At 35.1% G+C, this 24,247-nt stretch overlaps 1 protein-coding gene across 1 annotated transcript in view; it reads left to right on the top strand.

Moving 5' to 3' along the window:
• The window catches only part of HCN1 (hyperpolarization activated cyclic nucleotide gated potassium channel 1), a 372,899-nt gene that overhangs the window by 286,429 nt on the left and 62,223 nt on the right, over window positions 1–24,247 (top strand). Inside the window, exon 5 of the mRNA XM_061187769.1 lies at window positions 16,672–16,818. Within this exon, the coding sequence (XP_061043752.1) occupies window positions 16,672–16,818 (147 nt within the window). The remainder of the gene's footprint in view (window positions 1–16,671; window positions 16,819–24,247) is intronic.

Here is a 24,247-nt window from a genome sequence, read left to right as displayed (position 1 = left end):
GTTAGAGTTAATAAAGTTTGGAAAGTTTTCTTTTATAAATTCCATGACTGGTTTTCTGAAACTGTTTCCTTTCCCTTGATATTATTATGCATTATGTTGGTTTGCTATCAGACTCAAAGCAGTGTCAATAGATATTATTAAATCATGGCCAGTTTAAACTACTGTTGTTCAATGTGAATTACATATATAAACTTATATTCATAAATCCATATTTCTGCATGTTGATATATATATATGCAGAATACACACATACATATGTGTGTGTATTTTCTTTTAATATCAGTCACCAATACGCACCTTTGGTTAAAGGCTGGGCCTTGCTGAAACAAGACCTCTATGCTTTTTCTCATTCTGCAGTGCTATACTTAGCACTTTTTTTCTAATAACATCTCCTTACTCTCTGATAGGTATTTACCAAAAATTACGATAGTAATTATATAATGTAACTTCTCCATTGGATTAAAAGAGATATTTAAATTGTTCCATGGTAAAACTGACAACTGATCAATACTCAGGTCTGAAACATGGATTTTGATGGGTTGTGCTTATTTATGTGTGTGCTGCTTCATTGCTTCTTTATACGACATCATGTCAGACTTGATAAGTACTGTAACATCCATTTCAATCTTGTTTTATATTATGTACTTAAATAATATTATGTTTTTCTCTTCTGACTTACTTCATTCTGTATGACAGACTCTAGGTCCATCCACCTCACTACAAATATCTCAATTTCGTTTCTTTTTATGGCTGAGTAATATTCCATTGTATATATGTGCCACATCTTCTTTATCCATTCATCTGTCAATGGACACTTAGGTTGCTTCCATGTCCTGGCTATTGTAAATAGCGCTGCAATGAACATTGTGGTACATGACTCTTTTTTTTTTTTTTTTTTTTTAAAGATAGGTGTTCAATTCCAACCCAAGACACCTAAATTTTTTTTTTTTTTAAGAATTTATTTTCTTTCTTTCTTTATGGCTGTGTTGGGTCTTTGTTTCTGTGCGAGGGCTTTCTCTAGTTGTGGCAAGCGGGCGCCACTCTTCATCGCTGTGCGCGGACCTCTCACTATCGCGGCCTCTCTTGTTGCGGAGCACAGGCTCCAGACGCACAGGCTCAGTAATTGCGGCTCGCGGGCCCAGTCGCTCCGCGGCATGTGGGATCTTCCAGACCAGGGCTCGAACCCGTGTCCCCTGCATTGGCAGGCAGACTCTCAACCACTGCGCCACCAGGGAAGCCCACGTGACTCTTTTTGAATTATGGTTTTCTCAGGGTATATGCCCAGTAGTGGGATTGCTGGGTCTTATGGTAGTTCTATTTTTAGTTTTTTAAGGAACCTCCATACTGTTCTCCATAGTGGCTGTATCAATTTACATTCCCACCAATAATGCAAGAGAGTTCCCTTTTCTCCACACCCTCTCTAGCATTTATTGTTTGTAGATTTTTTCATGATGGCCATTCTGACTGGTGTGAGGTGATACCTCATTGTAGTTTTGATTTGCATTTCTCTGATGATTAGTGATGTTGAGCATCCTTTCATGTGATTGTTGGCAATCTCGTATATCTTCTTTGGAGAAATGTCTATTTAGGTCTTCTGCCCATTTTTGGATTGGGTTGTTTTTTTGTTATTGAGCTGCATGAGCTGCTTGTAAATTTTGGAGATCAATCCTTTGTCAGTTGCTTCATTTGCAAATATTTTCTCCCATTCTGAGGGTTGTCTTTTGGTCTTGTTTATGTTTTCCTTTGCTGAGCAAAAGCTTTTAAGTTTCATTAGGTCCCATTTGTTTATTTTTGTTTTTATTTCCATTTTTCTAGGAGGTGGGTCAAAAAGGATCTTGCTGTGATTTATGTCATAGAGTGTTCTGCCTATGTTTTCCTCTAAGAATTTTATAGTGTCTGGTCTTACATTTAGGTCTTTAATCCATATGCTAACACATATATATGGAATCTAAAAAAAAAAAAAGGTTCTGAAGAACCTAGGGGCAGGAGAGGAATAAAGATGCAGACGTAGAGAATGGACTTGAGGACACGGGGATGGGAAAGGGTAAGCTGGGACGAAGTGAGAGAGTGGCATGGACTTATATACACTACCAAATGTAAAATAGATAGCTAGTGGGAAGCAGCCGCATAGCACAGGGAGATCAGCTCGGTGATTTGTGACCACCTAGAGGGGTGGGATAGGGAGGGTGGGAGGAAGACGCAAGAGAGAGGAGATATGGGGATATATGTATATGTATAGCTGATTCACTTTGTTATAAAGCAGAAACTAACACACCATTGTAAAGCAATCATACTCCAATAAAGATGTTAAAAAAAAAGATACCTATAAAAAAAAAAAGAAAAGAATATTATGCTTTTAATTTGTACAGGAGGAATGTTATCTTTGCCAGAATTGTTCACTTTTGAAAAACAAATTAATCCAAAGGCGTGTAAATTTTAAGCATTGTAAAAGCTCCTTCCTTTACCAAATATGTTGCTTCTCCATGGTAATTTCTTGGTGGGTCATTAATTCATTGTCTTCTTTTAGTTATTCTCAGATATTTACTCTTAGTAATTGTTGTGTTTCCTTAGATATTCAGTTGCTTTAAATTTGGAAACTATGTACAGTGAAATGGAAACACTTGTATTAAAAACAAACTAGAGAGACTTTCAATGTAAATCAAGTTATTACTAATGCTAAGAAATATTTTGACCAGAAATAATGAAGAAAAATATCAGTGATATTTAAACAACGTCCTTAGTTTCAAACTATTAATCTTTTCAATGCACTTATATAGGGCTTTTGTAAATAATTTATTACCCATCTGTAAAAGCTTAAAAAATTGGTTGAGGGTGGTGGAACCAGGATACTGGAAATACACTACTAAAAGAAATGTTCAACTCTTCATTTCAGGGTGACTAGATCTTCCATGGAGGCCCAACATAACTAAACTTGCATTTTTCCATTGAAGAATCACACACACACACATACACATACACACACAGGACATAATGTGACAACAATCAATACACCTAATATATTTTAAATTTATACCATTTTAATCACTTTAGCCCAAATTATTAGTATAAGAGCTGCAATCATGGGTAGCCTGTAAGGTTCAACCTTGGGGTGAAATATAACCTCTAGATTTATGATTAACAGGCTTTATATTTTAGGAAACACTTTGTCCTTCACCATCTAATTTTTAAAAATTAAATGACAAATCATTTAAATTAAAAGTTGAAGAACTATGTTATGGATCTTTCAGCTGCTTCAAATAAGGCATTTTTTCAAATGGAAAAAAAAAACAGAAGACTAGGCATTTTGTCACAGTGAATAGGTATTTGATTTTCCTCTGCAATCTTTCATTAAAATTAAAAAAAGAAGTAAAACAGTTTGACTGTTTAACATACATTTACCTTACCAAAGAAAAATAACATTTTTGCTAGTACTTTAAAAAATACTTTAAATCTGGTACCCAATCAAAACTGAACAATATATTTTACAAAAAAGGATATTTTTGAATGTATATAAGTAATCAATTCAGCAATATTGAACACTTACTGTACATGAGTAACTGTACAAGAGAATAGATGTACAACGGTAAGCAGACACCTCAAGTTGCTTACCATCTAGTAGAGAACACAGACAATTTAATAAGCATTTATTTACTTATTTATTTATTTAATATTTATTTATTTATTTGGCTGCACTAGGTCTTAGTTGCAGCATGCAGAATCTAGTTCCCTGAGCAGGGATCGAACCTGGGCCCCTTGCATTGGGAACGTGGAGTCTTAACCACTGGACCACCAGGGAAGTCCCAATAAGCAATTGTGATAGTGGGAAAATAGCCAGGGTATGGGCTTGGTGTTATGAGAACACAAATGGCCCATCTAGTCTAATCTAGATCCTTACTACTGTGATATTCTGTTAACCAGAATAAGCATCACCCACGACATTATTAGAAATACCTAATCTCAGTCCCAACCCCATACATGCCGTATGCACATCTCTAGTTAGTGAGATCCCCATGTTACTTGAATGTGCGTTAAAGTCTGAGCCAGATATTAGGGGAAAATTCTCAGAGGAAGTGATTAAAAATGAACTCCCCAGTGGCAATATGGTTAGTTTGTGGAGGATAAAGGTAAAATGTGTTGGAAACAGAAAGATGATTGCCCTATAAACCAGATCTATAGCTTAGGCTGATGGTTACATAGAGGAGGTGTGGGGAGAGAAGGGAGATGATTTCAATTTTGAGTATGTTGCATTTGATGTGCCTTTGAGCCATGTTTTGAAGGTAAATGATTAAGGGGAAGGTAGACGTATGAGTCTAGAGATCAGTAGTTAGTTCTCTACTGGAGCCATTGACTTGGAGACTGGTGGTATATTGATAGTGACTGAAGTCATGCAAGTGGGAAGGATTGCTTAAGGAAATATGTGAGGTGAAAATTTTTTAAAAAGGCCTTGGACGCAGTTCTTGGAAACACCAACATAGAAAGACATATCAACAAATAAGATCGCAGAGGGAAGTCAATGAGAAGAGAGGAAACAAGAAAATAATACAGATGAAGAAGCTAAAGGATAAGATGCTTTTCTAGAAGGAAGGGATCAACAGTAATGTCTTAGTTTGGGTTGTCCTACAAAAGCCTAAGAAAAGGATTTGGGTGTAGATAATTCATTGGGGAGTAATTCCAAGAGGCAAAATGGTGAAACAGGAAGAGTAAGACTAGAGAAAAAGGAAAACCAATGAAGTGTATTTTTATTGAATTGTTTTCTAATGTGGGCAAGTGTAACTTAGTCCTACTGAGACCCTCTGAAGAACCATGCAGAGTTCTCCTTATGATCGTCTTTTCGAAGGTTGGGAGACTGTGACATTAATCATTAGACTCAAGTCCCTCATTGGTTGAATGTTACCTACATCTCTCTCCATCCCCAAACTCCCATGCAACTCTAGCTGGAGCTGAGCAAGTTTTCTAGCCTTCTCAGAAAGCCCTGAGACAGAAACCCTTAGATGGACTCTCCACCATAATTATAGTTGACATCAGAGTTGGCCAGCTTGCAAGGATAGAGGGGTTGCATGGGGAATCATTAGTGTCTGCTACTAGTGTTCAGTGCTGTTCATATAAAAATAAGAAAATCTTTGCAAAATATCTAGTTATTGCTAACCATTGGGAAATTATGGAAATGTAAGGGATTATTAGTGGAATAGAAGGAATGGAAGTTATAATTCAATATTTAAAGTTTCAATGTAAAGAAGACAATGAGATAATGACTGTAGACCACTCTTTCAAGAAACTGATTGACAAAAGGAAGGAGAAAAATAGGGTGGGAGATGGAGGACTACTTGTGCTCAATTGAGAGCCATTTTTTGAAGACAGGAATGTCATGTAGTGAGTAAACAGCACAAACTTTGGGTCCAGATTGCCTGGGTTCGAATCCTGGCTTCAACACTAATTAGCTGCGTGACTTTACACACATTATTTAAATTATCTGTGCCTCAGTTTTATCATCTGTAACATAAACATAATGGTAACAACTCATAAGGTTGTAAACAAGTAAATATGAGTAAACTGTTGAGTTGAGTTCCTGGAAAATAGTTTGTAATATCCAAGGGTTAGATATTATTTTTTATTATTATTAATAAAATAATATATTTTATTATTTAAAATATAATGAGTATATTTAAAAGCTATTTGGCTGGAGCCAACATGTATAGAGAACACTGAAGATATAAGATAGAAAGTATAGCAGATAGGGTAATGGTTCTGTGGAGGGATGAGGGGAGGATATTCAAACCCAGTTGAAAGATTAGTTTCAAATGAGAGAAAAGACACTTCTTTCATTGTTGCAAGACCAAGAAGGAAAGAGGGAGAAAAAATAGGTGAGTTTCTAAATGAGTTAATAGATGTGCTTGTGTGAAGTCTTCTATTCCTCTTTGAAATTTTAGGTAAGGTCATTATCTATGAATGAAAGAATTTGTTGGGGGAGGGAAATAAAACAGCATAGTATGTTTTAAATGGTCCTATTGAAAAATGAAAGAGTGATTAGGTGATCATGGTATGTCAATCTGTACTCATTGAATTAAGGTTCAAAATCACTTTCTTATTTGCAAACACACACACAGACACACAGGTGTGAGTGCACACACACACACACACACACCAAGAAAAATTGCAGTAATAGAGATCAAAGCCATTCAGAGCAGGAAGACACTCTAAAGGATTTCTAAAGTAACCAAGCACACATTTTAACTCTATTATAATGATAATAATGACTGTTTCAATTTCCAGCAGTCATCTATCCCCCCTGACCTTTATTCTATAATTGCTAAAATTAACTTTCTAAAAATATTTTATATGAACAATTTATTTACTTTGTAGTTAAGCATTTTCTTCTAATTGCTAAATACATTGAACTCTCATTACTATTATGGATTTCAATTACTTAGTTAAGTCTTAAACAGTGTTACTCTGACTTTTGGAAAACTTTTTGAAATCTGGCCATTTTCAAATCAAACTATTAGAAGAAAGAGAGGAAGAAAGAAAGAGAGGGAGAGAGAGAGAGAAGGAAAGAAGGGAGGGAGGGAGGGAAGGAGGGAGGAAAGAAGAGCTATGATATACAATTTCCAACTTTTTAAAAATCTTGCTTTTACATTCAAATATATTTTGTGAAATATCTAAATAGATAGTGAGTGCTAGATTCCATAAATAAGATGGCAAGTGTCTGTTTATTATGGAAGAGATCATTCTGGATGGAAGAATAACCATTTTTATCTGGTAATATTTTCTGTAAGGATTTTAAGATCACCTGTTAGGTTGTCATTTTGATAGTTTTCCAGGTCAAATAGATACATATTCACTATCACAAAAAGCTTTCCCCATATCCTGACAGCTGAAGAATTCACTGTCTTACAAAGAAACCCATATTTGATTACCCAGCTTTCCAAAAAGACAAAGTAGAATGAAGATAAAAATGGAATTATCCCACTCAAACTTCTGCAGAAAAAAATAACTTTGCAACCATCGAATTTTCTTCATGTATGATTAGCTTTTAATTTTGTTTCCATTTAATATGTTGGAAGTCAAATTTAGGTGTATTTGGATTCCTTTATTATTATATGACTTAATCTGATATGACTATGCTGCTTAAAAGAATTTCACAAAATAACTAGGAATCCATTTTTGCTAAAAGAAACTTTTTCCTCAGTAAGTATGAATTGAACATTTTGCTGTTTATAACATTGTTTTTGAAAATGATTCAATCTGCTGTAAATATTTTAGAAAGAGTACTGTATAGCACAGGGAACTCTACTTAGTGCTCTGTGGTGACCTAAATTGGAAGGAAATCCGAAAAAGAGGGGATATGTGTATTCATTTAGCTGATTCACTTTGCTGTACAGCAGAAACTAACACAACATTGTAAAGCAACTATACTCCAATAAAAATTAATAAAAAAAATAGTACTTGGTAACCTCACTTGCATACAACCTAGCTTTATAATGTATATATAAAAAGGGATTCATTTATTTTTAAATGTAGGATCAAAATAGCTTCAGTTACCATGTAAATAAATGGCAATATTAAAAATATCTTTGTAAAAATTAAGATAGCTTTGTCATAAATCCAACGATGATTGGCTTAAACATTAAAAATGAAAAAAGTAATTGATTGATTATTGGTCTTTGAAAGGAAATTTTAAATATTTTATTTTTATTAATTATTATTTTGTAATTATGGTTAAAATCTACAACGTATAATCATTTGAATATAAAACTTACATTAATTTTTTATTCTGTAAGAAGAACATCATTTCAGACACCATTTATTTATTTATTTATTTATGGCTGTGTTGGGTCTTCGTTTCTGTGTGAGGGGTTTCTCTATTTGTGGCAAGCGGGGGCCACTCTTCATCGTGATGCGTGGGCCTCTCTTATTGCGGAGCACAGGCTCCAGACGCACAGGCTCAATACTTGTGGCTCACGGGCCTAGCTGCTCTGCGGCATGTGGGATCTTCCCAGACCAGGGCTCGAACCCGTGTCCCCTGCATTAGCAGGCAGATTCTCAACCACTGCACCACCAGGGAAGCCCCAGGCACCATTTTTATAAGTTGTATTTATATTGAGCATGAGATGTATTTTAATTCAACTGGATTTTTAAACTATTTGCTATTTAATGATTTTCCCAATAATTGCCTATAAGTAGAGCAATGTTTTAATAGCATGACTAAATTATGCAATGGTTTATACTAAACATGTAATTCATTTTTTTGTTGTTCCTTGCCGTCTATTTTCATTTACAAAGATGTTTTATTCTTGTATTTTTTAAAATAAAACTATTACAAAAATAAGACAGTGAAAAATATGTTTTTAGAAATAAGAATTACAGCCATATTATTTTGAAAATCACAATAAGTATATAGTTTTTAAAAAGGGTCTCATGATAATGATAACATCTATCTTTGTAGCAAACCTGTACTAAGGTCAGGAAATAAGGGCTGCAAAAAGCCCTTGTGGTTTAACAAGTTCTAGAAGCAACACAAAAGGTGTTTAGTGAGTACACCTTTGTTTTTCTCTTGTTTGTTTTTCAATTAAAAATTTCTTTTTCATGTATGCTGGAAATGCATAATACAAAGTATACGTAATGATAAGTAAATAGTTTAAATATCTCTAATTTTGGCTATATTTGGTATAATAATCTATGTAATACTTTTCTTTTTTGCCTATTTATAAAACAATTAAATGAACATTATAAATTATGTGAGTAAAGTAGAATATTCTGGAAACGTATTGGTAAAATAGTTATGATCAAATATATTCTAAAAAGAACAGAGTAACTTATTTTGGATATCATATGTTTTTGAAACTCATTACATATATGTATATATAGATATATAGATATATAGATATATCCACAAATATCTACTGATAATTATCCATAATAAGTTTACTATTTGAAGTACTGCTATTTCCAAACATTTTATTAAACTAAAGCTAAATTTATTATCTAATGAGATTCCATATAAATGTCTTGAGGAATGTAGTGTTTGTATATGCTAATATTAATTAAGAAAAGTATATTCTTAGCCATCTGTCATAAAATTGGTAGAGTTTTGGATAAATAGGCTATTAGGTTGTACCATTTTTAAAATATTAATGCATAAATAAACTGACTTTAGAATGAAATGTAGGAATTCAGATTTCCTGTCTTAGGCTACCTGGGAGCATTTACTATAATCTCCAAAGACTGTGCTGCATTGCAGGAAGGAAGCTGAGTTTTGGTGGCAAAATCTTACCATTAACAATTGTTTCCGGAATCATTTGGGGTCTCCCTACATAAAAACTTTAAAAAGTGATGAAATGACAGTTATCATTGCAATCTTAAGTTACACATAGATACCCACAGGTTAAGAGTCTGCCGTGGGCATGGGCTACATTTTAAACAATGTCCTGAGCTATCATAAAACACACTACTCTACAGTAATTCAGTGTTTCCTGAGAGATTTCAGTAAAAAGTCAACTACTTATGTGCACTGTTTTATAGACTTGAAGACTAGAGTTAGAATCAGAAACTGAGAGGTCCACTTGATTTGATTAGTAATTATGAATTACTTGCTAATTTTCATTTTTATGTAATTTGTTCTTAAAATGAAAAGTATAACTTCTGATTCCTATCTCCCAGGAATATTCAGTACATAAAACAATGCCCGGATACCTGAAGACTATCTGTTCTTTTAGGTGTACACGTGGCTGTCTCAGTGATGAAGAAAATTCCTTTTATTTTTTAATAGAATACTTATTTAATAGGGAGGGTGTCTTAACAAATCACTCCCTTTTCTAAATAACTGCTGATGTTCTAATCAATTAATTAGCCATTAAGCTTAAGACAATGATTCTATCCTATACTTCTTAGTTACTCTCCACAGCTCCAAAAAAATAGCTTATTGAATAATGTCCAACTTAAAGGAACTGTCACAATTTCAAAATCTTGATAGAGAGGAAAATTTCAAAAAAAAAGCATGAGAGGTGCTGGCAGTCAACCAAGTATTTCATCACTTAATATCAAAATACATATACCTTGCACATGTTTTTATTAACTTCTGCTATTTCCTAATTGTTATAAGCATTTTGGAATTATAGGAAGGCAGTTTCTCTTTTACAGTCAATAATTTCCTCCTCCTTATAGCTGTGTTTGACATAAAGACTGATACAGATTCAGACAGAAACCACAGATTCTTTAAAGAACAGATTAATCCACTTTAATTGCAATAAGTTAGAGTTAAGAATCTCATATTTAATAAATTTTCTCTGAATCATAAACAATACAAACCAATAATAATAAAATACAAATCCACAATTTCAATCCATGTGGAAGAACCTCCCTATCTGGCATCTTCCATTTGATACCATTATTATTACTGAAAGAAGGCAAAGATCACATTTTTTGTTTCCTTTATCAGAAGAATTTTCAGAAAGTGTGTAACAAACCAGATTTTCAATCAGTGAATACTTGAGAACTTACTATGTGCAAATATGTTAGCAGAGTCAGTGGTGAGCAAGATAGGCAAGGACAGACATGTAACAAGTAATTGCAGGTGCCCTTAGCATAACTAAGGGGTAAACTCAGCATTGTCTCTAAGTGTATGCCTAGCGACTTTACGTGGCCTAGGGAGTCAGGGAATACTTCCTTGACATAGTACATTTGAGGAGAGAGTTAAAGGATGAATAGATATTAGTCATGAAATTATGTGGTGCAAAAGCATCTCAGACTGAGGAAACAGCATGAGCATACAGCTACCAAGGTAAGTTTAAGAATATGAAAGACATTTAATATACCAGGGCATAGCGAACAAAGGGGAAATGCACGTGATAGAGCAGGAGAGGCCCACATAGGCCAAGGAAGTTGGACTTGATCCTGAAGGCAATGGGAAGCCATTAAAAGGCCTTAAGGAAAAGAATGACAATAAGCTTAGCATTTTAAAAAGATTTCTCAGAACCATTTTTTTTTCTTCTTAGATTCCATATATATGTGTTAGCATACGGTATTTGTTTTTCTCTTTCTGACTTACTTCACTCTGTATGACAGTCTCTAGGTCCATCAAGTGAGAGAGTGGCATGGACATATATACACTACCATATGTAAAATAGATAGCTAGTGGGAAGCAGCCGCATAGCACAGGGAGATCAGCTCGGTGCTTTGTGACCATCTAGAGGGGTGGGATAGGGAGGGTGGGAGGGAGACGCAAGAGAAAGGGGATCTGGGGATGTATGTATATGTAGAGTTGATTCACTTTGTTATACAGCAGAAACTAACACACCATTGTAAAGCAATTATACTCCAATAAAGATGTTAAAAAAAAGATTTCTCTGTCTGGATTATGGAAAATGAATTAGGATTGTAAGAAGGCATGTGCAAATTGATACAGAGAATGTAGTTAGGAAGCTAGGAATTAGTTTAGAGGATGAATAAAGTTACTTTGACTAGATTGATAACAATGGTGATGCAGGGGAAAGGAAAATTATTGAAACCTTTAGCAGGTAGAGTTTACATGATTTGATATTATCTTGAGGATTAGGATGAAGGAGTAGGGGATATTAAAGTAGGGGTGATTCAGTTTTCTGGTAAGGATATCATTTCATGAATATAAAAACAATATAAATGTGATTAAAACTTTTTTTTAGATTTTTGGAATTGTTGACATTTACCATGCTATCATTTTAGCTCTCTGCTTTTAACTAGAGTGCGTCAGAGAGATGGTTACATTTGCTATTTCCATTTTCACTTCTTACTTCTAACATTTGCAAACTGTTTTGAATTGCCCCCACTCCTGATGTACACACACAGTCCAATGAAAGCCCTGAGTGCAAAGACACCAAAAATTTTACTGAACCTAAATCCAGTGGATACTTTTCAATTCCCCTCTATTGAGACATCCAGATTTTTCAGGAATAAAAGGATGCCTTAAAATTATTTTTTAACTTCATGTGTTAATATATTTCTAAACTGAATGCAATAAAATTATGAAGATAAAAGCTCAAAGAATTGAGAAGATATTTGGAATTAAAATGAGTTCTAAGAATTTCAGGAAATACTGGGGAATGTAGAGAAAATGTGGGAAATCTAGGGAAACATAGGGGGAAATGCAGGGAAAGAATATATGAAATAAGTGATGAGAAACATGGACCATATCCAGCAAAGTGCATCAATTATCCAAAGGCTCAGCATCCATCTAGACTTCAGCCTAGAATTCTGTATGCAGTCAGGTTATCAATCAACTTTGAGTTTAACAGAGACATTTTCAGAGAAGAAATGGTTCCAAAAAACTATATCCCACTCAATATTTCGTAGTTGTTTACTTAGGGATTGGTTCCAGCAACATGAATAACTAAACCAAAGGAAAAACATAGGGTCTAAGAATAGTGAACCCAACCAGGGATGTTGTAAAGAGAAATCCTACAGAAAAATCTCTAAAGAAAACTCAACAAATATTGGGTAGGATAAGAAGGCTGGGGAAAAAAAAATGAAACTAAAATAAGAGCTAATTATGCAAGAAATGAAAATCATTAAAAATCCATGAAACAAAAGGAAATGTCATCAAATGTTCCACTTGGCATCATGATACATGGTCAAAGTAATGTAAACACTTTATGGGTTTGGTAGGTTTAATTACGGGTACAAAATTATAATCCACCTTTACATCATAAAAGTAGAGATGACAGAAGTTAGAAAGTAGGAGTGAAGGAGGGAGTTTGTTACTTTCATCTGGTAAATTTGCCTAGAGTTCTCTGAACAAGAAATAAAGGTATAAATAGATTATGTAAAGTTACAAAGGAGATCAAGGGAACAATTAGCACTAGTGACACAGTTATAGTACGAGAAAGGGGGTGAGAAGATACAGGGAACTGTAGGTAGTTAAACCACTTTGTTATGGCAAAGAGTCAATAAATGATGCCTATTATTAATCCATATAAGAAATAGAGACAGAAGCATATTGCTTGGTGATACCAACTAAACACCTTTTTTAAAATGGTGACACGGGAGAAGTGAGACTGGTGGGTTTGACAATGGAATGTTGCCATTTGTTATAAACACTCTACTAGGGCACATTTTTAATATTGTCAAGGCGGAAAAAACTTTCCTCTATCCTTCTAGGTTCTTCTGTCCAGTCTAAGAATTAAATTGACATGAGGCAGTTAACAGGTGAAAATCAAATTTCATTTCTCATATGTACATGAATCCCACATACTTGATAGGGTCAGAGACCCCACATACAGGAGAGATTCAGAGACAAAGAGGTAAAATAAGGTATATGCCATCCTGGGCTAAGGAATGGGAGAGGGACCTGGAGCTCTCAAAAACAGGAGGATGATTCATAGGATGATAAAAAGAAGAGCAGTTGTTGAGTAATTAGATGTTTGTCCTGCCATACAGATGGGACCACTTAGATAAAATTTATCTCTGGTAATAACCCTTTTTCTGGGAAAAATCCCCAATTTAAATTATCCTAAGTAGTTAAGGGAGGGACAGTAGTTTTTCTTGAGCCTGTAGGGTCTCCACTGCTTTTAGCACATAATAACCCACATGCCAAAGTGTCACATCTTGAAGAAGCCTGTTCTGAACCCCTAAAATATCATGTACATACATTATATATCTATATAGATATAGATATAGATATACATAAAATTTTAATTGCAGAGAACATTTAAAAAATAATAGTACATTAGAATTTTAAATGGTACTTGTTTTATAGTCTTTTAAATCTGATACAATGAATTTTTGATTTTATATATTCAAGAAAGAATTGTACTTGCATCTTTGCTTTTGAGTGGCCCCCTCCCCTTTGAAACTTTATCCTTCTTTGGATTTTGCTCATCTAGCTTTTCTGGTCCTGCTCTCACATCGTGCTGGCTAATGTGAGTTCCCTTAACTTGTCAAACTCCATGACTCAACTGCTTTTAAAATATAAGTTCCACTTTTTGTCTTTTTATGTCTTCACTTGACGCATCCTTAGTGATCCCTTAGTCATTGACTATGCGTATGTTTTCTCTTCTAAGTGCCTGACCTACATATAAGCGTTAGGATGTGCCATGGGCATCTTAAACTTAACTTGTCAGAAACTGAATTTCTTTTCTTTCCCCTACTCTCCCTCAAACACAGGCACAAATTTCCCCCAAATGATTAAAATGCTACTAAGTTTTAATGCTGTCTCCCATAACCCTGAGATACATGCAAAAAAAGGGAGAAATCTAGAGCTTCAGTATGCCAGTTAAAGTTAAAGGTTCTCACCACCCCAAGAGTGTTTGGGCAAGCACTCTATTGAGAAAAGTGGGCAGAGATTACTTGATACCTACTGGTTTTGAAGAACACACTGAATCCTTTATTTGGCCAGAGCTGAAAGGACTTTCATCAATGCCGTAAGTGACACCCCTGTTGTCTGAAGTTGTTTTATTGTTTTCCCAAGTTCGGATATTTGACAGAGCTCACCAGACTCCATAGATTATACTCATATGAGGCTTTCGTTTAAAGGCAAAGGTCAGTGCAACAGAGAAAGAGAATGCCAACAAGCATCAGAGGCCCGAGGGCCTTTCCCCAGCACCCTCCCTGTGGGCTCAATCTCTGGGACCCTGGAGCATGCTGACTCACTGGCCTGAACCACCAAGATCTGTGCAAGGAGCCTTGCTTTGGGGAGAGCTCACCAACAAAGCTCTCAGTAGCTCTTTAAATAGTCCATCCAAACTAGTCAAACCAAGCAGGCTATTTGCAAATCATTAGTGCAGAAGTTAGCCTTGTGGGTCTCCAGTGGAGTTTCAGAACCTAAACAGTACCTCAAATATCCCACTGCCCTCTTCTTGGCTAAGAGTAAAAATCAGATACAAAGATGTCTCTAAAAATAAAGTTAGAGCTTTTCCAGGCCAGCTGCAAATCAACTTTATCCTACACAGCAATCTTGTAGAAAGGGCCACTGAAGCATCTTTCCTTTGGACCAGCTGCATGAGGGGTCAAGGCAGGCTGAATCTGAGGCCTCTAGCTAAGGGTAGGCTACCAAGGTTAGCATACAGATTCTGACTTCTTCAGGAAAAATTAACCCAGTCCTTCTCAAGTATATACTAGAAGCCACTTACACACAATGACAGTGACAGCATTGGTGCCTAAATTCAGAATGCCTAAATCATAATCAAGTTGCTTCAGAGATATATATATGTAGGCCTGCAGGCTTTAAATACTTCAGGGAACAGTCTGGTGACCAAATAAAGGAATCTCATGACAAAGTTGTATTTCCTTTGAGAATACTAAACTCTAAAAGGGAATGTCCAAAAATATGAATGTTATGTGTAAGGAAATTATGTAAAAAAATTTGAAGAAATACAATACAATGGGTTGCTGTTTCCCATTAGATATATGTATTATCAATTACCAATTATAATTACGGTAATTATGGGCAAGGAGTCAGTCACCTAGATCTTCTAGTCTGAGCTCTGTTATCAGGAAAAGATTTGAAAAAAATTTTTGATAGATAATATGTCAAATGTGTTGTGTTTAAGGAAAGATTTTTATTCCAGTATCTTCATCCAGTTTTATTACCTGCCTTTTTATTTGTACTCAGTTTTATCATCCATACAATGAAACTAATTTTGGGGGTCTAACTAATTTTTTCAAAGTATAGTCTTATGACCACCTGCATTTGAAACATCGAGGGAATATTTCTCAAACTTAAATGTGTATGAATCATCTGGGAATCTTTCTTAAGATGCAGATTCTGATTTCATAGCTCTGAGGTAAAGCCTGAAATTCTCTTCTAATAAGCTTGCAAGTAATCTCCATGCTTCTATGTTCCTGTTTGATTTGCAGGGATTTTTTTAAGTGCGTATGTATATGTATATGTATATGTATATGTATATGTATATGAGTATGTGTATAAATTTACAAAGGCAGGTACCTCAACGGAGTCAATATCTGGAGTTAAGAATGCAAATCTGCATTCCCAAAGACAACCTCACCCCAAGTTTTATAAACAATCAAGTTTAAGTACTACTTGTTTAAATGAAATTAAATGTCTAAATTAAGTTTCAGCTATAAAATTATGTGGATCTAGTCTCATTCTGATATTTTTTCTACATCCTAAATTGAAGCCTGACATAGTCTCTTAATTTATAGGGCACGAGTGTTGCTTGAGTATCTATGACTTGCAAATAGCTGCCAAGCTTTCTGCCTCCAGATTCAATTGTTAATTAGGTCTGATCTTTTGCTATAAAGGTCTAAGATAAGACCTTTTGTACTATCCAAAGTTAAGGGATTCTTTCTCCAAATGAAGAGTTAAACAACAACTTCATACTTCTTTTAGAACTCAGCTCAAAAAAAATCCAAAAAAAAAAAAAATAGCATCACATTTTGTTTTCTTGCCTCATCACTGGCTTTTCTGGGGCTGCACCCAGTTACCTATGAGCTCCTTCCACTCTTCCTCTCTATAACATCTCAGGTCTTTACAGGAAATGTTCACCTAAACAAATGCTTTCTACAGTCTGTGACACAGAGTAAGTACATTACAACCTAGTACATTATTTCCTTCCCTTAAAGGATTTCTTCTTTTTGTTACTGTTACTCAAATATTATTGAATATAGCACCACAAAGTAACATGACGATTTCTCATACAGCCTAACAATGTTTTCTAATTTCCTTTTTTCCTTTCCTTACAGTATAAGCAAGTGGAACAATACATGTCATTCCATAAGTTACCAGCTGATATGCGTCAGAAGATACATGATTACTATGAACACAGATACCAAGGCAAAATCTTTGATGAGGAAAATATTCTCAATGAACTCAATGATCCTCTGAGAGAGGTAAGATTTACAGTCCTCAGTCTCCGTGTGCAGGATCATTGTCTACTTTCTCCTTTCCTGGGAAATCCTCCATTCCATGCTTTGACACTACTTAAAAGAAAAATTAAAATGTAATGTTAAAACATCTTGGTTTTTGCCCTTATGTTCTCCCATTTACAGGCACTTATGTTAAAAAAAGACTGGAAATTGTTCTAATTATGGTTCTCAGGATATCATTTAGTTTTCTGTGTCCCTAGTTACAAAGTCCCCTCTTGTGTCCTCATTGCCCATATCTTTCCAGTTTTCCACTCTCTCATCTCATGCTCATCAAACTGTTTCGTTAACTTCCTTTTGATTTCTGCTTTCCTCCTATCTTCATTTTCCTTGCTCATCTCCTGGACCCTGATCACAGACTGACCTGACCCGTTGGGAGTAATTCATTTCCTGTGACCTCATTAAAACACTTGGCAACATCAATAACCACTTCTTGGCCTTGCATCTCCTTTCCATCCCTCCCTAGAAGTCTTCCCTCTGCCCACTAGAATGTACAGGTCACCCCTAGATCAAAAGAACATTCTCTTGAGTGTTTGTGTTTCTTACACTGTCTTTCTCTTTCTCCTTTCTTTTACTACCAACCTTCTTGAAAGATTACTTTCTAATTATTGCATTGTGGTTCAATCTCCACTTCTTTACCAAAATTGTTTCCTTGAAAATTATAAGTGAACATTTAGGCATCAAATCCTTTGTCTTTGAGCCATTGGTGGTTCTTTTAAACTCAATAAAACACATATCCTGAACCTCTTTTGGGAGCTTCTTTAACACTAAGCCATTACTGAGCCATTGGCTTCTCATTTCGAATTTCTGAGTTTTATTCTCATATTTATTTCATCTCACTCTGCGGTTCTATAAATTTGAGCTCCAAGTTCTTGCCATAACCTCTGTTTTCTTAAAAGCTACATGATATACCCTTGCCGTATGTATGTATAGTAAGCTATGTGTTAGTCATTATCTTCCATCACTAAACCATTTATCCTTTGAAGTCTCTCTCTCTCTCTCTGTAAATGTTTTAGTTATTCTTTCGAGTCATTTGGAATGTAAAATTTTTGTCTTTTTAAAAAATCTTTCTTTGCTCTGCACATCCAGTCAATTACCAAATGCTGTCAATTCACTGTGACAGTATATCTTACACCTATGCCCTTGTCTCCCTTCCCAAGGCCCTTACCCTAACCTTATTCCTCTCACATGGACTATTTGCAATATCCCCTTAGTTTACCTTCCAACCTTTGGTCTGTTCTCTCTAACTACCATTTAAAGCAGCGATGTCAGATTAATCTTCTTTTATGTGTAAGAGCTAGTCATGTCTCTGCTCAGAAATGTTCAGTCTTTACATTGCAAATTAACTCAACTATAGCCTCCTTAGACTCATATTCTAGCCCTTCTATGCTCTGATCCTTGCTGAATTTCCAGCTTTATTTTTCCCTGTTGCCGTACACGTTCCAAAGTGGCCTATAGCCAAATTGTGCAACTTACTGTTTTGAAAAACCAATTCTAATTTCTCAACTTGCATCATACGTTTTCCGGATATTTGTCATCTGTTGGCAAAGGTAATAGATAATATTTCTTTATTTATACCTCCTTTGATTGTCCAGACTAGATCTGGTCTCTCTTTTCCCTAACCCCCAGTGCACTGACTCCATAATGCTTGTGTGCTACTTTCCATTTTGTCTCTTATCACGATTTTTCCACATTAGTTTCCTCCACTTTTGTCTTGAAAGTTCTTTAAGAGCAAAGACCATTTAATCTATATTTTAAATTTTTCTTGGAATTCCTACTACATGTAGCATATGTTAAAGAGTCAATAAATATTTCTATTTCAACTAACATCTTTACCATTTATAACCATCCCTAAGTATCTGCATCCATTAAAAGTTACTTGTATTTTTTTAAGCCTTAAGACATCAGTTAAGAGTTTTGGAAATAGAGGAGCTAAATATCTGCTATTGATTAGCTTATTTTCTCTAGAGTCCTCAATCAATTAAGAATGTACAAATATTTTTGCTTTGAGAAATACAGTCAAAACTTTGTATTTTTCACACTACCAAATGTAAAATAGATAGCTAGTGGGAAGCAGCCGCATAGCACAGGGAGATCAGCTCCGTGTTTTGTGACCACCTAGAGGGTTGGGATAGGGAGGGTGGGAGGGAGACGCAAGAGGGAGGAGATATGGGGATACATGTATATGTATAGCTGATTCACTTTGTTATAAAGCAGAAACTAACACACCATTGTAAAGCAATTATACTCCAATAAAGATGTTAAAAAAAAAGAAGTAATGCATCATTTAAAAAAAACATCTATCAATATGCTTTGCTTTATCTCTCTGTAGGATTACAGAATTTATTTTAAATCCAAATTCCTTTCACTAAGAGGCAGAAGTTCAGGACACTAGAACCAAGTTGGGTTCTAAAGGCCCTGGTGGGATTCAAAGGCAGGGTAGAACAGAGCATAGCATGGAGACAAAGGTAATTGAAGAGACAGTATCAGGGATTAAGATGGAATCAATAGGCAGGAGGACACAGTAAAACTAAAAATTTATTTCAAAGAAGCAGAAAAGTAAGGATTCTAGCATAAAATGTCATTGAGGGAATACAGAAAGCCAATAGAAAAAGTGAACATAAAAATGAACCCTAAGAAGCTGCATGCTTAAACGGGAAGCATTCCTCCCTGCTAAAAATGCTCAATGTAATGTAAAATCAGGATAACAAGAAAATGTTCTTAGTCATGTGCTTTATCTTGCCATACTTTAATTTACTCTGATCTTCAGTGGAAAAAATTCCACTTTTCATTTTTATCCCCTTAAAGCCATAAATAGACATACCTCCAATTTCCTCAATTCCTACAACTATTCTATCATTAAGTTAGACTAATGTTTTCCTTATATTTGCAAATGCCATAGTTCAGGGTCTCAGCATCTTTTACCTCAACTTCTGAAGTGCACTCACCACTTTTCTTCCTGCCTTTGATGTCAATTAGCTCAAATGCATCCCATCTCATGGCTACCATATTGATTGATATACAACACTAGTTTGACATTACTTTCTTCTCAGAGCCTAACCATGACCTCCTATCCTCTTCAAGAAAAAGTTCAAGCTGCTTGACATGGCACCTGAGATGCCCCCGGTCTGCCTCCATCTTCATTTCTTTACATTCATGCTTCATCAACAGAAAATTGTTGATAATTTCCTGGCTGGGTGGGGAGAAATGTTGCTGATTGCCTCTTTGCCTTTCTTCATGCTACCCTCTCTATCTTCAATCCTTTCTACCCAGCTTACCTTCAGCTTTCCATCCAACAGTCTTACCAGGCAGAACCTTCTTCATACATTTTCCCCGACCATTGTCTATCACTGTATTTTCATTTGTCAGTTTACTGTTTGTCTCTTTCAAGACTGTGAGCTTCTTGAGGATAGAGACCGTGCCATAATATCTCTGTATCTCTAATGACTAGTATTTGATAGGAGCTCATTAAATATTTATTGGGTGAATGGTCTTTAACAGAATTATGAGTGGAAAACAGGGTAAGAATCATGGCTACTTAATAAAATTAGAGATCCTAGAAGTAGAAGCATGAAATGCTCAAACACTTAACACCTTAAAAAGGTGAAAACCATGTTCTCCATTTGTTCATCTGCTCTTCAGCTGTTGCTCTTCTGGCATCAGAGTCACACAAAAGCCTAAATTTAATGTGAATTAAGACTTTAGAGGGACAGGAAGAGTAGAATAGGAAAGTAAGCAAAGACTTTGGCAGAGAGATAACAGAAGTCATTATTCAAAATGAAACCTAGATGTAAAAAAGCCAGACATGTTTTATGCAGAAAAGTTCAGTAAGAACAGTGGGAAATACGTCTTGCTCCCTATTAAATTGTAGTCTTATATACCTGCTATATTCAGGTCATAGTGGTAGATCACATGAAATATTTTAAAAGTAGTAAAATACATCATTCCACCTTTCAAAAGCTGTCTTCCAATTTAGAAGATGAGGCATTAATCTGTGCAAAGATGTATTTGGGTCCCGGTTGTGCCTCTAGTATCCACAAAGTGCCTGGCACTTTGAAGGCACACAATAGAAGACATTGAATGATTGATACAATAAATATAAAATGAATGAAACTAGGATACTTAGAAAGGGAAAGCTAGATTATTTGATATGTATTTTATAATAAAAGGTAAAAATGTAAGACTTGCATTGTGTGCACATACACACACCACATATAATTGTTAATCATATATTCAAGTTAGAGCCAACAACCATCTTACATTTTAACAAGACTTTTAACTTAAAATACTTCATTGTCCAGAAGGCTCATTTTTAAGAAAGTATTTTGCATAATTTGAGATGCTAATGTATACTTAAGAGCAGTGATTTCTGCTAACACAACTCTGGGTACTCAGGAATGTACAAAAGTGAAGGGCAGGTCAAACTTCAGATTCTAAAAAACTTATGCAAAAAACCCATTGCTTTAAAATATAGAAAGAAAGTAAAATGCAATGCTTATGAATATGAAAATTATTCCTTACTCATAATCAATTAAATCTATATTATGTTATATCCGGTTTATTCCCCAGACTTTTTTTTCAATGTGTTTGAATATTTTTAAATATGAAGAATCTCTAAGATGTAAAATGGCAGGAAGAATATCATTTGTGTGATCTTTGAAAGCTCTTACCAAAAACTCATACCATGCATATGCAAATTAATTCAGCTAGTAGATATTTTGAAAGCACTACTTTATAGAAAGCATTTCTGTGCAGAAATTAGGTGATTTATCTTTTTCATCAGTTGGAGACAAATTGCTGAAAAGCCTTCAACAAATACCTGACTCATTGTTCAAATCTCAATACAAATGTTACCTGGGGCCTTCCGTGAGAAGTTCATCTAAATTAATTTCCTTGCAGTCATTCTCTATCACATCATCCATGTTGTTGTGTACACATCACTCTGTTGCCTTGTTGTCCCTTTTTATTTATGTGTTAATTCTCCATTCTTGGAACTCGGGATCCAAGAAAGCAAGGACTTTGTCTTTCTTGATTTCCATGATAGCTCTACTCCCTAGATAGTACATATTTAATAACTACTTATTGGATAAACAAACAAAGGCAAATTAAATAAGGATCTCAAAGAATCATTGATTATTAGAACTTGGAGGGAGCATTTTGTAGACACAACAGAGATGCTGGCATGCATAAGAAAAGTGATGCCCAGAACTATGAAGTACTGTGGCCACAGAACTTTCTTAGTATCACTTTAGATTATACTATGGAGAATATGGTCTCTAATATATAACAAAAGGATGCTGGCATCTTTAGATTCCTCTGTGATTTTGTTTTGATATATACACTATAAGCCAGAAGGACCTATTTTGCATGTGGTTGTTTTTATTTTCTTTTTAACTTTCTCAAGGTTTATACACATTAGTGATTTATTGCAGAGTAAACCCGGGGGGTGGGGGAATATTCCAATAGAGTACCATTATAAGAAGTATGTAAATGTTTTGTCCAATCTCTATAATAATATCCATGGGATAGAAAATAAATACTATTTTTCTTACATGGCTACGCCAGCTGTGCCTAGCATATTGTCAGTGGCGCATAAAACAAAAGTTGCTGGATTCCCTGTCCAAACCTAAGTAGTGAGCCACCTCAAGACGTAGAAGATTCAGTGTGGCAGATAAATCTGTGTGTTCTTCATCCTCGCACTAGACCATTTGACCCGAGCACTGACCCCACTGGCATTATCAGCATTCTGAGAAGTGATTATAAAGTCATCTTAAAAAATTATCTTCGTGTCACTGTGAACTAATATACATGGACCAGAAAGTAAAGGAACAACTACAGTTTTCTGAGAAAAATACTTATGATGGTACTCAGAAACTTGGCATTTTAAATTAGAGCCACTATTATGTGATGCATCCATTATCTATCATCTATAATCTTCACTCTCTAGTTGCTCTGTGACTGTGTCTAATTAAAATTCTGAGTCTGCAAAGATGGACTTCAATGATCTCTAGAGACCTCCTCTCCCTCCCAGTTGTTACCTGCCCTGGCTTTCCCTCCTTTTCTTCTCCTTCCATCCGCTTAAAATATGCTCCTGTTTTCCCCTGGCTGCTCAGAAGCCTTCAGTTTCATTGCTCTGAATAGTTTAAATTGCCTTTATGATATTCTCAGTGCCATGAATATTTATATGTATACTTTCAAATCATCAGTGAAAACCTACTTTGGAGGAACTATGCAGCATCATGGGTAAACCAGAGGGACACCAAGTCTAGCCTTATCATATGTCTCATTTCTTTGGCCTCGGTTCCACCAATCTCATTTTTTTCCCAGTTTTTATTTTATATTGGAGTGTAGTTGATTTACAATGTTGTGTTAGTTGCAGGTGTATAGCAAAGTGATTTAGTTATACATATACATATACAGATACTGTATCTATTCTTTTTCAGATTCTTTTCCCATATAGGTTATTAGAGTATTTAGTAGAGTTTCCTGTACTATACAGTAGGTCCTTGTTAATAATCTATTTTATATATAGTAGTGTATATATGTTAACCCCAAACTCATAATTTATCCCTCTCCCCCTTTCCCCTTTCATAACCATAAGCTTATTTTCTATGTCTGTGGGTCTATTTCTGTTTTATAAATAAGTTCATCTGTATCCTTCTTTTTAGACTCTACATTTAAGTAATGTCATATGATATTTGTCTTTGTCTGGCTTACTTCATTTAGTATAATAATCTCTGGATCCATGCATGTTGCTGCAAATGGCATTATTTCATTCTTTTTAATGGCTGAGTAATAATCCATTGCTTCCATGTCTTGTCTATTGTAAATAGTGCTGCAATGAACATTGGGGTGCATGTATCTTTTTGAAGTATGGTTTTCTCCGGGTATATGCCCAGGAGTGGGATTGCTGGATCATACAGTAATTCTATTTTTAGTTTTTTAAGGAACCTCTACACTGTTCTCCATAGTGCCACCAACCTCATTTAAATGCAGCTCCACAACTTAGTATCTGTACAACTTTGGGCTATTTCATAACTTGTACATATTTCACTTTCCTCATCTTTAAATATGAATGATGATAAGTACCTCACAGAGTTGTTTTAAAATTAAATGAGAAAAAAATATTAAAAGTTTGAAAGTGCCTGGCATATAGTAAGTACACAGTAAAACTTGATTCTTGTTATAACTATGATTCAGTGAAGAATCAAAGATAGTCCCAGCCCTCATGGCTCTTACAACTTAGTGAGAGACAGAAATTTAATCAGCAATTATAACTGTGGGTAAGTGCTATGAGTGGGTAATTCAGAGGGTGTTAGGCCATACACCAGAGGGGCACCGAGTCTAGCCTTATCATATGTCTCATTTCTTTGGGAATTTATTCAAACAATCTGCT

Source organism: Eubalaena glacialis, chromosome 4, assembly GCF_028564815.1.
Source record: "Eubalaena glacialis isolate mEubGla1 chromosome 4, mEubGla1.1.hap2.+ XY, whole genome shotgun sequence".
Taxonomy (NCBI): Eukaryota; Metazoa; Chordata; class Mammalia; order Artiodactyla; family Balaenidae; genus Eubalaena; species Eubalaena glacialis.
The sequence above is the reverse complement of the archived record's forward strand: the minus strand, read 5'-3'. Positions and strand labels throughout refer to the sequence as shown.